Consider the following 16452-nt stretch of genomic DNA (forward strand, 5'->3'; position numbering starts at 1 on the left):
TACAAAAGGTTCCCTTTACGCGTTTGGAATTGTACGTCACGGCATGAAACGATGAGTGACGACCTTACAAAAAGGGTTGGAAGGGTAGAGGTACGCGAAGTTCAAGAGTTGTCGATGGATTCATTAGGGTGTAAACACTGGGAAGGAAGGGGCGAACGTTTCGGTCACAAATTGAATCACACGAAATTTCGCGGTGACAATCTTCTGTTTGACTTGGAGCCACCACTTTTGATTTACCAAAGCCTTTGGATACGTCATTCGAGGAGGGAAATCAACTTTGTCTGTCTGTTTTTACGAATTCTTTGGAAATGATTGAATTAATCTAATGGAATACTTTTTTTTTTAAACGTTTTAACGTTTCTCTATTTTCCACCGAGTTGCTTGAATTGTTTGTTTAAATTGTACGTTTGCTTCTGGAAATATGGTGGAATCAAACTATTTGTTTTTAAATTATTTGTCCCTGCGTTTTTAGATTCATTAAGAGAGTTTAAATGATGATCTTGATCAATATTTCATTATGAAACAAATGAAGTATAAGTAAAAATATTCTCGATGGTTTTTATTTAAATCTATCTAGTACTGTATTTTCTCTTCTCTGTATTCGTTGATTCACTTGAAGTATGAATTTCCAGAGGGAAATAGAGCTCGATAAAAATTCCCTAAAAACCTTTAAAAACCACCAAAAAATTCTACGATAGAGCACCTCTTCATCAACACGAACATCCCTTCCCCCCCCTCTCTCCATATACATAATTCATTTGAAATATGAATTTTCAAAAGAGGAGAGGAGTTCGTTAGAAATTCATTAAGACGATATTTGCGAAGAAATGAGGGTTGCCAGAGAGCGCAGCGGTCGTCGTCGGTGTGCAAAACTGTTAATCCGTCCCCTTCCCCCCAAAAAAAGGGTCGATCCTTTTTCTGCGACACACACACACACACATACACACGTGGATGGGCCGAGTAACGCATTGATCTCTGTCTAGGGAGGCTTTGTGTCTCGTGAACCCCGATTGGGTCAGCCCCGGGCAACCGGAGGTGTTATTTCCAAGTCCAGGGGGATTTCGGTGGGCTTGCCGGGATCGTTTGACATCGTGCAGTGGGGAAGCTGAGTATAATTAACGGCCGCATTCGTCTTGTTACGTGCTTTATCTTTAATTATCGAGCGATAAGATTCAATTGTACGCGTCAATTCGTTGACGTTGTTGATCAATCCTGATTACCATTACATTTAAATCTATTTGTTACGATTTTTTTCAGTTTCTTAAGTGTTATAACTGTCACATGATTGTTGTTAATTAGTTTCATTTTTCTTCAATATTAATAATTTCGTTTTCTTGATAAGAATAATTAAGTTGTAGGTGTTTAAATTATTTTTGTACAGTGTTTGTGGTGTGATAATAAATATTTGAAGAAAAATTAGGTATTTCTTTGTTAAGAGAAAAGATAACATTGCAGTAATGGCGATATTGTGAAATTGTTATTACGATTAAGTTATCAAAGTATTAAAAATATTATTAGGTATAATATTATCCAAATATTTGCAAATATTAAATGATGTTATGCGCGAATCGCATATTAATCCCATAAATGATTTAATGATTTAATTATTTCAATTTCTTCAAACAAATAATTAGACTTTCTCGTCCAAGAATCCACGATACATATATTTCCATGATAAATTCGATGTATTTTCGATAACATGGAAATTTTTCCTCGATACATAATTACAAATCGATAATATTAATCGTGTATGTAGAGTTTTAATGCATTATTTCAAAATTATGACAAGCAGAATTACGCTTTGTGTATTCAAAGTGCAACGAAACGATAATTCCATGTTAAATACGATTAAATTTTACATACTTATTATTACTTGTTATTATATCATTGTACTCGTTACAATTAGAAATTTCTATATGGATATTTTGAAAACTGGGACTAAATAAAATTATGCCGTGTTCAAAATTTCAGATCAGAAGGAGAACAGAGGCGCCACGTCTCAACTTTGGAAACAGAAATGAGTTGAGAATCGACTACGATGTTGAGTCGTCTTTCGGCCGTGGTGGCCTCCATTTTGGTTCACCAGCTACATGTTTTGTGTGCCGCCACTTCATTAGGTAAGTAAATGCAAATTTCGAGCTGTTAACCACTTTGCGCGGTTTAAAACCTTTTATTCAATTTCCTCACCTGTTTTAATAGTTTTTTTTTCAAGCATGTACATCAGAAATATCAAGATTTTTGTACAAAATAATTAATTTATTTTTGTACAAGATTCTATATATTCTTCTTTTTCTTTTTTTCGTTTTACAATATGCTTCATTTTATTCTTGAATCGAGATATTTTTCATTTAATCCACTTTGTGTAAAACTGAACGTAAAATAATTTAATATTTAAACGCTTACGACAGCTGACAGAGTCAGCTTTACATTTTGCTTAAACATCAGCATGTCAAAGTATATAAATTTATTAAAGCAGATGTAAAAGCAGATATCTTTTTTTTTCTTTTTTAAAGAAAACTTTTAAAATAAAATTCAAATAAAAGTGCGTGTTTTTATTAAATTAATTCAAACATTATTGCATATTTCTTATTCTGAATTATTTTTAATTTCAATCACTTCTAATTATTTATTTGAAGATTTAAATCAACAATTCTTTACTCTACAAACTATATACAGCTCTTTTTTTTTTTTTAAATATAATTTTATCACCATGCGATATGAATTAAAATTTTAAATTATTTTTAGAAGAATTCAATTCGTTACAATATTTTCCAGAATAACGTATAATATTTTTCGCACGGTAAAAATAAGAGAAGCGAAAGGGATGAAAGTTAATACCGGCTACTTTCGAGTCGCAATTTAAAGATCAATCGCCTTTCAGCAGCAGGTGACAATAATTTCGTTAAATCCCCGATTCGTCCCTTGGCGAACAATGTTGGCCCAGTCCGGGGGTTGTCCACCCTTCTGGAGACAGGAAATATCGGTTGTGAAAGTCGGATATCGGTGAGGGGATGATTATACTCGTTGAGTAACGGGTTGCGGGCCGAATGCTCGGCTCCCAGACATTGTCCTATAATTTTCCAATTAAGGCATTGGATTTCCATAAATCCTATGGCCACGGACAGGATCCATAAATTCGACGTCGTACCGAGGGACAAGTCACGTTCAATTCAATGCTGTTTTCCATTTCATGCTCTTACGTTCTCAACGGTGTGATGATGTAAAGTGTTTTGTGCAAGTTTTTCGATTTCTTTCTACGGTAAAAAATAATTTGTTATTTTATTTTACATAGAATAACGAGATAGATTTAAAAAATCGTTAAAAATAAATATTTCAGGGTATAATTTGTAATATTTAATATATTTATTATCATTGAAATTTGATGATGGATAATAAATTGTATCGAGGATTTATTTTAGATTTCGAGTAATTCTAATTGAATTTTTTTATTTGTTGAAAACAAATGTGATTTACTTGATTGATATTGAATTTTTGGTAGATTGAATAGGATCGAAAATAATGGGTCGGCAAAGGTAATTTGTTTCTCGTTCATGAAAGATTGCAAAGAAACATTGCAAGATAGTTTCTTTTATAATTTATCAGAAAGAGAAGGCCGTATAAATTATATAAATTTTGTAAAAGCTGTCTTGTTTAGAGATAAACAATACATTACAATACATTTTCTTTCTTCATCGAGAAATTTACATTTTTTAACATTGAATTTTCGAAAAGATTGTCTACTTTGTGAAAGGAATGCACGATATGCATATTTTTAATGAATTTGTTGCATAATCGATCAAAAAAAAAATTCTAAATTCAATTTCTAAAGTATTCATGTAGCAAAATAAAATTCTTGTACGATATTTTATTTGAAATTTTAATTTTCCGCATTAATGTGTTTGTTCAAAGTTTATTTAACTCGTGTAAATATTTTCTTCCCATATTCCAGTTATCGATGAAACAATCATTGCCATCATACAATGTTAAATTATTAAAATATTTGTACAATTTAATAATTTCTTATTTTTAAAAGAGTAACATTCCTAGCAACGATATGGGATGGGTTTAAATTAAAAATATAATTACTCTTTCTTCTAAAATTATGAATTATTTATAGATACAGTTCAAATACATATATGCACACATACGGTATGTCCACTGAAATTACATCGAATATAGTATAAACACATGATATTCAACCCAATAGTCCAAAAGTCCATTTTAATATTTGACCAACATCGACTATCTCGGTTTACCAACATTTCATTTTACCCACATTTGTCAATATTACGTTCACAGACATTTATTAATACCCTATTTCATTCCGTCAATATTTACCAATATTTCTTTCCAACACGGATATTTGATATCTCATCGATTTTTAGATTGCATTAAACATATACTATTTACGTTTAATATACAGATAGGACACAATGTGAATTAAACAACATTAAAAGCGAATAAAACTTTCTTTTCTATCCTTCTCCTCACTTTATAATAATCCCAACATACAAACTCCTTGTCATCTCTGTAAATTAACATAATATTATCGTAATTATCTTCACTTATTATTAAAACCCGTTCATTGTTTATTTAATCCAGGATATTCCGTGATATTCGAAAAGATTACAGGCTTATAGATTGCATTATCGAAGCAATTTAAAACGTTCGGTTGCTCGCAAGTTGGTGTGTTCGCAAACAATTTCTTTTGTATCGCTCCCTGTCCAGTAATCCCGCGGACGACATCCCCTGGACGTATTCGAAATCCTGACCGGTAACCGGGTTTATCCTTTCGGGAAGATTATGTGCTCCGTCTTTCCAGCAGATATTAGAAGTCTTTTCGTTCCTTCTCCCCGGGAGTGGCGGTGAATTCACCTTCCGAGATTGGTCCTGCCAGAAAGGATCCTCTCCTCTCCTCACCTCTCTCGGTTCGAGCTGATAAATTTCTTCAGGATTATCCCGTCGTTCTTCGAAAAATCGTTAGAAACGCGAGGAAGCGTCCGGTGGAATCGAGGCACTGGCGAGAATTTAAAGGGAAGTTATCTGAATCTTGTAAAAGAGGATTGAAAATTGGGAGAAAATGAGACACGATTGGACCTTTTTTGGGGGAGGGAGAGGAGGCAAGATGGTTTTGGTAATCGAGAATTCGGATATAATTTATAATTTCTGATGGAACAAAGGAGGAAGAGAGTTTTGATAACATGGAGATAGATAGAAGATTGAAGATTTCAATAATAATAAATTCGTTTCGAAAATATGTCTGTAGGATGCTTTTAATTGATTCTAGGGACTGAAACAAATATAAAAGTTGATGTAAGTATAAAAACGTTGATCGAGGTTTATTTATTGCTAGCTTATTAGTCGTAAGCAATAGAAATTCGTTTCGACGACAGAGGGGGACATCAGTGTGATCAGCTGATAGAACTGTCTCATTCTATCTCCGTCGTACTGGTCTTTCTCTGTCTTCTCCTCTCCTCGTCCAATAAATATTTACAACTTAATAAATAAGTTCGATATTTTTGTATACAAACTTCTGTGTTCATTATCAGTCTCTTTAAACTCTTCCACAATTGTATTAATATCTTAACTTATTTACACATGCAAACGAGAATACGAGTCTTGTGCAAACTTTTTATCCAACATAAGAAACTAACGATTTTTCTCAGAAAAACAGAGGAAGCGTCTTTAAAGCATTTTGCAAAATTAAAATTAAATTTAGAACAAATTGTCAAAAAGTCTATATCTGTCCAAACGAGTTATTAAAATTATGACAAGCGAGGGATTATCTTTTTTTTTCTCGTTCTCATCGAGTTACGCGCTATTGAGAAGCCGGAAAAAGTAATAAAGCCGGTTCGTGTTAGCCTTCTCCTTTGAGTTGAAACCGGAGAAACTGAACAATCTCGTAGGTTATAAAGGGCCGTGATGGCGGGCGGGACAGGCACGGCCCAACCGTGGGAAATAAAGTAAGGAAAGTGGAATTCGAAAGACCGCAAGGGAACGCAATATCTTTCCATCGAATTCGGTTGAAACGGCGACGAGCCGTTCTCCTGGAAGAACTTGGAACACGAATACCGGTCTTTTTCATTTCCTCCACAGGGAGGAAGACCGATTTAACGCCTTGAGATTATCTTCCTCAACGAACTTTTAACTGGCGTACAACGAGATTATAGCGGAATTTCGATTAACTTCGAGTTTTAATTTTTTTAATTTCTTATGAAGATCATAGAGTTAGTTCGTTATTCTTCCTTTATTGTAACAGGGTTTGTTTCGAATTTAAACATTTCATTGATCTTAGCAAGTTTCAAGAATAGTTCAGGAAATGATACGTACGATTTGTTTCTCTTCGTAATTTTTTAGCATTTCCAATTTTTGAGGGAAAAAATGATAGTTTTCTATCGTCTATAAATTTCAGTGTTAAAAAGTTAACATTTTTTGATAAAAATTCAAGATCATTTTAACTTCGATTCGAGAAATATGGGGCCAATGAACGCGAACCTTTTCCTGAAAATTCATTTTATTCAAATTTTTTACGAGGACACATTTTTTCTCTGTTATTCTAGCGTAAAAAAAAAAATTATAACAAAAATATCGAACGAAAGTATCAAATCTCGCGTGCCTCAAAATCACAGAATATTACTATCCCGCGTATGAAAAATATTTTTATCCGTTCAATAAAATTTTACTCGAGTTATCATAGATTATCAGTGGTGTGCAAAATATTCGTATTTATATATATATATATTGTTAAAATGATTGGAAGTTTTAACGGCTTAGCGCAGGGTAACAATATAGCATAGCAGCTTGGAAGTTTTCAATGTTGCTCGAAGTTTTTCGATTTTTAGAGGCAACGTTTTTTCCCTTAACGATTTTCGCGTAAAGTTTATGGTACAAAGTGTTTTGTATAGAGTTTAGAAGCTACCGTAGCCTCAATCTCAGTGCACCCCTGGGAAAAGGTTTTACAACTTCAAATTACTTTTACGTTATGAAAGTTACCATGTTTAGATGTTCAGATTTAATATTTTACGGTACTTCTTTGGCAAAGTAGTTATTATATACGTATAACTACTTTTTCCTTATAAATCGATTATTACGACTGTTCTCAATTTTTCCAAGAATTAATCCTTGTGCCTTAATACCAAACTTAATACTCCTACGTTGTAGTATGCTTGAGAATTTTATCTTTCTATTAAAAAAAATTTTCAAATTGATTACGTTTATTGAGAATAGTCATACTTTCTTTCGAGAAGTATCGAGAATATTTCTTTCACTTTCCAAACAATCAACAAACGTAACGTATATTCTTTCTCAATTTAATCCAAGCTTGGAATATAAAAGGCATCCATGCATTAAAAAGTGGATGGTAAATTAACAATCGGACGAGTTTTGTGCTCGATAGGAATGGAGGAGCACGCGTGTTTCAATTTCGTTCGTGACGAATGGGCACGCGAATTATGCAAGAATTGTCGATATATGCGCCGACACACGCGCTCATTGGAGGTGAAACGATGCTAGAAGCACGCAGCTGCGAGCCGAAGGCGATCAAATTAACGAGCATCACTTGCATTTCGTCCAAGCGAAATTGAATACCGACTAAACGTGTAATTATCGTAAATATAGTATATCATAAACATGGTAAAATTAAGTGGAATATTTGTCATGGAATATTTGGAGCGTTTTGTTGAAAAAGTTGGTTGAAGATTTTGGAGACTGAGAAACTGCTTTTAAAGTTTTAATTGTCAAGACGTATGAGTGAACATTTGCTGGTTTAAAACGCACAAAATTAGCAGAATAGTTAGAATGAGTGATTATATAAATGCCAGAAACACGCGGAAGTAGGTAAACTAACGTCTATTACGTATGCAACCGACGTAGCATTCATTAGGTTGAATAGTAGGGAAAGTGGTAATTGTAGAAAATGTTTAAGTGAGATAAATACAAAAATTTTGAGAACGATAACACGAGAAAACGTTCGTTGAAATTTGTTTTTCAAGCTATAAACGATTCAATTTTGCATTCTTTATCTGATATTTTTAAGAGTTTAACTTACGTTTTGATTAGGTTTACAACATTTGAGAAACATTGTAGTTTCACTCTTCGTAAAGCACTCAAGGAATGGATCTATATTTCGATCGAATTATTTAATTTAAATTAAATCTTATCACGAGAGAAGAATTTTCTACAAGTTGATATTGTTTATTTTATTTTGGAATCAATATTTTAAAATTATCTTTGCAAAAATTTATACTTTCTTCTATCGAAGTAATGGTTCATAAACTGATGATGATAACGCGAAACTTTCATCTTAATTAACAAGCACGGATTGAACTTCTTTAAAAACACGCATTAAAAAGTTTTAAGATAGATTGGATTAGAAAACTCGTTTAAAAACCTGTCGTTAATTCGTCGATTTTTGAAGTTTTTCGCATTCAAAATAATTATTATGGATGAAAGTAATAAAATTTTTACTCTCTCTTCCCAAAAAAAAAAGAAATGATGAACCGTTTTAGATAAACGTGATACAAATGATCGATACAAGTAACATCCAATTGTTCTATATCAGTTTTCACTTATATAGACACTTTGATAGTCATGAAACCCGATATCGAGAATCCCAGCTGGTGAAACACGACACAGATGACCCCTATGTAATGAAGCTCGATATCGACGACGAGGTTGTAACATGCGATACGAACAACCCCGGAAGTCGATACTAAAGACCTTGATCGTGAGGGTTATGACAATATGATTCGAAGATAGAGTCTCGTGTCAGGGATGATGGAATCTTTGTTCATATATTTCATATGCTTCGCATATCATATAAAACGTCAATATTTTACTTATAAAGATTATTTTTATCATTAACAATAAAAATTGTTAGATTCATTTAGATTCATCGATATAACTTTCATTCGAAATGATGCTTCGAATAAAGAATCTAGATACTTTAGTTTTTCCTTAGTATTCTTAGGGATACCTAGGATATAGTATTAGTATTCTAGGTATACCTAGAGAACGAGATCATAGATCTGCAATCAGTTGAATATCTATCAATTATTGTTTGAATATCTTTATGACAAATAATTATTTACCATGAAATATTGAAAGAAGCATGTAGAAATGGAATGAATTGAAAATACTTGTATTTTAACTACAAGTTTTTGAAGTTTTAGATATCACATTGATTTTTCAGAATCCTATAATTTTCAGAAAGTACTTCGTAGAAAGTTTCGATCTCCAACGTTCAATTATAGATTTTTAAAGTTCTCTTGATATATCTGGTGCCGAGATTTATTGAACTCTAAAATGGCGGCTAGTCGAGCACCTAATGACTTCGAGATCGTTAATTCCATTTCATCGCTTTAAACCTGTTTTATGAATACGAGGTTGCTCGTAACCTCGGCGAGAAGTTCAATTCCACGATCTTGGAATTAAACTCTATTTGTTATTGGGACTCTTGAGGATTGCCAGTTCCAGATTCTGTTTTATTGTACTTGTCAACATTGTACCTTTGGTACTCCCAAAGTTGTCAGCATGAAGTATCCTATGCACAGTTACAATGCATGTTTCCTATAGTTGGTATTGCAAGATTTTCTATAATGAAAGTTACAAATTTATTTAATTTTCTGTAATATTATTATACCAATTAGGAATTGAACGAAATCGTAAAATTTTATAAATGAAATTATTTGGTAAAATTCGATTCTTATAAATATAAATCAAATTTATAATTTGGTCAACTTTTTCGTACTCTTTTCTAATCAATGATAGTAGCACAGAAGGTATTAATACATTCGTAGGATATCTTCGAACGACTGATTCTAAAAATCAAAACAAATTGGCGTTATACAAAGTAAGACAGCTCTATATAAGCTCAACCTATTTTTGTATTCCTTTTTGTTTCCCTTTAGAATTAAATCTTCCTAAAAGAAAGCTTGTGAATATATTAACATCTCGTCAACAATCAGACGTATATTTTATAAAAACGACACACTCAGAAAATATTCAACGAGACTTATTTTACATGTTTCATCAGGATTAACAATGAAAAAGAATTAACAATAAAAACTCCTTGTATTCAGAATTTTCACTTTTTCAAGCGAAGAATAAATAAAATCGCAACTGTTCAACTGCAATCTTTCTCTGCTTCCAAGAAAATAAATTTATACTCCAAATAAAACTTCTTCAACGACAATAAAAAAAAAATCACTAATTGTTCCACTAGTTAATTAATTGCAAATTTCATTCGATCCCTCGGCCTGAACGTGTTCCATTAAAGACAAGAAATGATCTCATTCAAAATTTTACCCCTCGTTAATTACGCAGCCAACTCTCTATTCACACTCTTCACGTCGGATCTCTTATTTCAGCTAAGTTTACTCTTGCTCCCTCTGGTGTGCCGTGTAACCTTGGAGGGGGAATACATTTATGTGTATCGTCTTGGAAACTCGCGTACGGCCGCGTGTGCTCGCCCCTGATAAGGTCATTCTATTCGTCGACAAGCGAACGAGTTTCCTTCTACGCCCTTCTAGAAAGTGAAAAACTTTTCCACTGCAGCGCACTCGTTTCCCCAACTTCGCGATTGTTTCCATAGTAATTCGATTTTCCGTGTCTATTACACTAACGACGTGGCCGGTTTTCTCGGAAACTCGTTTCCTTTCCGTCTTTACAGCCGGACCGTTTTCTTTCTTTCTGTTCTCAAAATGGGATCGGAGCAAGAATTTTTGGCATCGATCCCATAGAAGATAAGTGATAATCGAAGAAGTGAAAATTTTTATTTTCCACGAATTTATTTCTTTAGATCGTGTACATTTTTATGATCAAAATTTGAAAAAGTTGCTATAAAAATGATTGAGTACTTTGACTTTCGCGATTCTGATTAGGAATGATCAATATTTTTCGGAGGAAATTTGATACTTTTATTCATTTTTGTGAAACAAAAGATTGAAATCTAATGTAACTTAAACGTTTTGCAATTTTCATTTTCTTGTCTCAGAGATGAAATAAAGTTTTAAGAAAATGAATCCAAGTTTTATCGTCAAAAGTCATTAAGTTAGATAATTATTATATTTAACGTTAACAGTGAAAAAGGTATTTCTTCCAAAACAATTATTTACTTTTGATGACTGGCAGGATTTAGCTTAATCCAAAAGATTTAGCTTAACGAAGCGCACTATATAACAGGAACACTCGCCATACATCGGCCGCTAGAAAAAGCGGATCGATTATTTTTTACAACCCTTGTCCCTATGTACACCATTTTTCGATGCGTCCATCAAAAATATTTTTTCAGATAAATTCTATACTTGTTTGTTTTTTCGTTATATTTTCGAATAAAGGAAATAGATATATATTTTTTTTTAAATAGAAACGCGTTAGATCTAAATAAAAAATTCTAAAATAAATATATCTACGCATTTGATATCCTTATTTAAACAATAGCTATTTCAACATTCAAGTGAATGAAAAACAAAATTGTCAACAATAAAAATAAGCACGTTGCATTTAATTTTTGGATACCTCGTTGCAATTAATATAAAACACGAGATTATTTTTCTACCGATATATCATTCTGAAAGTTAAGTCGAAATTTATTCTTCTAAAATTCCCCATTTTTTTTTTAAATATAAAATAACGGTACGAAATAGAAATACATAAAATGTTGAAATTTTAATGCTTTCTCTTTCCAAAAAAAAAAAAAAATACCTATACACGCAAACTTGCATTAAAATTAAAATTATCACGATTCCCTAGATTAAAACTCGAACATTTTCACAAACTACTACTAGATACACACTGGACACCTGTTACGTTATTAATTAAATCATACAGTTTTACAACAGCGTGATAATTGAATTGGATTACATATAATTCCTGAAAATCGAATTTCTCCCCGTGATTTTAGTTTAATTCTCATTATCGCGGAATAATAGGACCCGTGCCGATTTAATCAAACTGCGCGGCCTCGTTCGAATAATTAAGAGTGTCGTTCATTTATTGCAACCGAGTAGACGTTGTTAAGGGAAGGGAGAATGGGGGGAGGGGGCGGTAAATTTGCGGGCAAGTTTAATTATATCGTTGTATCTCTCTGTAATAAAGCTTAGACGGGGGAGAGACGTGTAATCTGGTTTCTAAATTGTTTCAGGTGCTAAGCCGTTTCCTGGACTGGAAAACCTGCCTAGGTCGTTCTGGCATGAGCTCAGTTCGCCTTTTACCGAGGTAAGTCGGCTGTATAATTGGAATGAGCAGTTGAAAATGTCTTTTCAAAAAGGGTGCGGCAGGACATACTTTTCGCCGCTGCTTTGCTACAGACAATGGGGGAAAGGGGAGGGAGGGGGTGATCCCTTTGTGACGACGGCGAGACGAGACGCGGTTAAGACCTTCTCAAATATTTACGTAACTTTTAAGTTACAAAGCGTTCAAGTGATCTTGCCGCGAATTTAATAACCTTATTTTTAAACGATATCCCTCCCGTTGCATTTTATCAAGGATTTTCTTATCCCGTTTATTATTAATCCCTCTGATGAGTTCTGAAAACTTGAAACTGGAGTATAGCGTGAGAGAAAGATGGTTATTATCGATGTGTAATCCAGTTTCCTTCTTCTTTTTCTTTTTTTTTTTGAATATTGAGAATAAAATCTCCACGTAAGACGAAAGGAAAAGTGAAAAGTGGAATTTTTTGAAGTTTCTTTTCTTTTCTTTCCTTTTTTTTTTTTTGGGGGAAGAAATTAGTCGGTATTTATAAACGTTTTTTTCAATTATCACACTAGATTGTGTCAAGTTTTTAACTCAAGTTCTTATCTCCGTTCAGGTAACTTTGTTCTGTATAGATTTCATCTCCTATTGTTTCCTTTCAATTATAAACGCGTGCAACGTTCCTCTATGCGCAAAGAAAAGACAGAGGTGGCCTGATATTTTCTATCGCGTTTGTTTCTTTTTTGATTTACACAGGTATACGAGGTGGAAAGTTTCGCTACAGAAACGGGCGGCACTCCAGAACCGAGGCCCTTTTTCGAAGATCCAGAGAGCAACATTACCGTGCAACTCGGTGCTCAAGTATACATGCACTGTAGAGTACAAAACTTGCAGGATACACTCAAGGTAAATTCTCATTTCTCTTCTTTTCTCGACATTTCCTTCCATTGATCCTGCATTCTCCCGAGCTGCATCACTTGTATAATCTCGCAATGTATTCAGAGAGATGCTTTCTCGGACGTTTCTCCAAGAATTTAAAAAAAAACAAAAAAAAAGAGACGACGTTATTCGCGATATTTCAGGCAATTCTCGTGTTCTCTCTTTAAAACGTACGTCGAAAAATCTTTCCTCGAGAACCATTCGAATAATATTCAATAAATTGGATGAACCGAGACTTTTGCTTCTTTTGTTATTAAACGGTTTCTTCCTTCTGATTCTTCCCCGTGAAATATTACAACTCAATTACAACCGTTGGAAAGATACCATTTCCCGTGTCTCTAATGATCCATTCGCGTGACAACTAATGAAACGTTGCTCCATACTGATTTTTCTCTTTTCACAAGAAACTTTCTCCATCTCCCTCATCGATTCACAATCATCGAAATCATATCATTTCCGTTAAAAGATCCGCCAAAATCATGACCCGTTCAAATCCAATCTTTCTTCTCCCCAAATAATCACGACCGATCTAATCGCCGCTTTACCTCGCCACCAATTCCATTTCCAACTTTTCCTCGAAACCCTCAACCCGACCAAGTCGTTTCCACAATGGAAGGAGCCGCAATAACACAACCAACCATTCTCACGAGGAATATGTTGCCTCGTTCCTTCGTTTCGTAAAGATCATCCGGAGGCGGTGTGTATATAAATCGGCGCAAGAGGCTTCGCGATAAATTTGCGCGGGACGACGAATTTCCTCTTCCCTCACCACCCATTATTCGAACGACGGGGTTCCGTTCGAAGAGCATCGGTCGTCGATAAAAAGAAGCGCGGCAGGAAATAGCGGGAAACGTTTCCGTTCCGCTTATTGTGCGGGCCCCCTCCCCCTCCTCTCGATAAATCGCGACGATATCAACGCGGCGAATCGCCTCGAAATATACGCCCCGTGTGTTTCGAAATGCGCTACTTTATCCATTTTCCTTAGGATTCAATCCTTTTAAGCGGGGATGGATAGAGTGAAACAAGTTGCTGCTAAGGGGAAAGGAGAGGAATCCGCATGCGCGCATGCAGTACGTGCGATTAGGTAGAAGTGGAAGTTTCTAAAGTGTCGTGGAACTTTGTTTGATTTGATGGGTGTTGTGCGTGGTTTTGCTCCAAGTTTATGCTTTTACCGATGCTTTTAGACAATTTATCTCCTTTTTATCAATGATTAAGCGTGTAGGTAGACTCGAGTCTTTTTTTGGATCTAGAAATTTTGCTTAATTAGGTTTTTTGTGGATCTTGAATGAGCGAGGAAATTAATTAATATTCTTCGAGTATTTGGTAATAAATGAAGATACGAAGATTTGAATCATATTCCTGAAAAATAGAAATATTATTTAAAACAAAAATACGTAAATGCTATTATCACAATTTCATTGAACTATTAAAAATCATTAATTTAAACTGTCTAGGGATCCGTAGATTAAGCTAGGATATTTTAATTATGGATCTTCTGGTATATAAAAGGATATGAAATATGTATTTTCAATTTTTCTTGTACGTAGAAAAACAAATGTAGTGGGAGAATTGATATTTCACCATAATTTATTCATTACAATGATGAGATCATTAACGACGTTGCTGATTTCATAATGACGCTTTACGACGTAAAACACAAATTCACTTTCTCGTAAACTTTAAATTACAAGAAGAAGTTTGGTCGTTTTCCTTAGTTAATAAGTTCAAGTTGTCGAGATGACTGCGGAAAAATCAAATTAACGCGATTATCCACAGTGTACGGATTATACAAAACGACCGTGGCCTTATAGAAGCGCGTCGACTAGTTAAAAAGTTAATAAATCCAAGATCCTGGCTTATTAACTCTGCCACTTCGTGGAGCGCGCCAAGAATCCGGGTAAACAGTTCTATCATGTCGTGAAAGGTGTTTTCAGTTAAAAAGCTTGGCAATTTAGACTTGCAATTATTAAATCTTTCTGTCTGTGAAAGATATTTTTAGGCAAGGAATTAATCCACTTGAAATTGTACTTGTTTATTTTTCACTTGTGCAATTGGGAAACAACTCGATACGAGATCGTAACAAATTTTAATTATATGTTACGATGTAAAATAATATTCATTTAAGTGATTTCATAAAAATCAATAATTGTTACATTTTTCGATCATTATTCGTATTTTATATATAATCAACAACTTTATCGCGCTTCAAGTTACAAGTTCGATTTGATTCAATTTATCGATTTTCAAAGGGTTTAGAACGATTCATTTTATATCTCGAATACTGCGAAAACTCTTAAAGCTCCTAATTATCAACCGCGCGAAAACTTCTCAAGCGTCTAAAATCAGGTTTGAAGTCTTTGGCCTCTCGGTGTTTCGTAGAGATACACCATCCACGCCGCTCGAAACTTCTTCTTCGGAAGGCTGTCAGTTGTCTTAAAGGATGCTAGCCCGACTCGACTTGAAACTTCATTAACAGCAACAAAAGATCCGTTCCTCTGCAGTATCGATCGATGATTTTAATAATACTGATATTTCTCAACTTTTAAATTTCGCGTTTTGATTGATTCTCGATCCATTTGCATACGAGATTAATTTTAAAATAATATTAGATCAAGAATCTATATTGTATTTGATTATGAAAAGGATGAACAAATTGTATACAATTAATTTCCTCTTATGATCTTCCAAAGATCTCATATTTAAAAAAATAATCCTCCCCAAATTTAAATCATGCTATTATTCAAACGTTCTTCATGTCTATAAAAAAAAACAGAAAGAAATGTTTGAACCACTTTAACTATTACACAATTACACAACCGAGATACATTTAATACAAACTCCCAATTTCCAATTTATCGATCCTCTATACTATACCATACCATTTGAAAAGCAAGAGAACGTTCAAACTTCTCGATTCTTAATCAAACCTCCGATTCTCCAATAGCGTCGCATAATTCTCGCCCATCGACTCTCTTCTGACAATCGGCGTCGTTGTATCGGTTCTTCCCCCACTTACATATTTCAACAGTCGTGCCAACTCGCGAGCCGAGGAACCAGAAGCAAAAAAGTAACTAGAAAAATAATTAATTAAATTAATAACCTCGGTCACTATAATTATCCATGATATTTTGAACGATTGATAAATTATTATAAGTTTACTTTATCCTTATTAACTTCAATTCAAATTTTGCCACCATTTTTAATGATGGGAAGAACCGCAGTGGCGTCGCTCGCGTTTCCAACGAAGCGAACATCGCGACGCTCGAGTCACTGTGATAGCTACTTTTCCACTTATAACGAGTATAGGAGGGAAAGAGGAGA

At 34.0% G+C, this 16452-nt stretch overlaps 1 protein-coding gene across 6 annotated transcripts in view; it reads left to right on the forward strand.

Moving 5' to 3' along the window:
* Positions 1-16452, forward strand: part of LOC108002561 (peroxidasin) — a 282659-nt gene that overhangs the window by 72707 nt on the left and 193500 nt on the right. For all 6 annotated transcript variants that reach the window (XM_028669104.2, XM_062082447.1, XM_062082439.1 and 3 more), the window contains exons 2-4: positions 1972-2117; positions 12143-12216; positions 12949-13098. In XM_028669104.2, the coding sequence (XP_028524905.1) occupies positions 2039-2117; positions 12143-12216; positions 12949-13098 (303 nt within the window). In that variant the 5' untranslated portion in view covers positions 1972-2038. The remainder of the gene's footprint in view (positions 1-1971; positions 2118-12142; positions 12217-12948; positions 13099-16452) is intronic.

Source organism: Apis cerana, linkage group LG1, assembly GCF_029169275.1.
Source record: "Apis cerana isolate GH-2021 linkage group LG1, AcerK_1.0, whole genome shotgun sequence".
NCBI classification, from domain to species: domain Eukaryota; kingdom Metazoa; phylum Arthropoda; class Insecta; order Hymenoptera; family Apidae; genus Apis; species Apis cerana.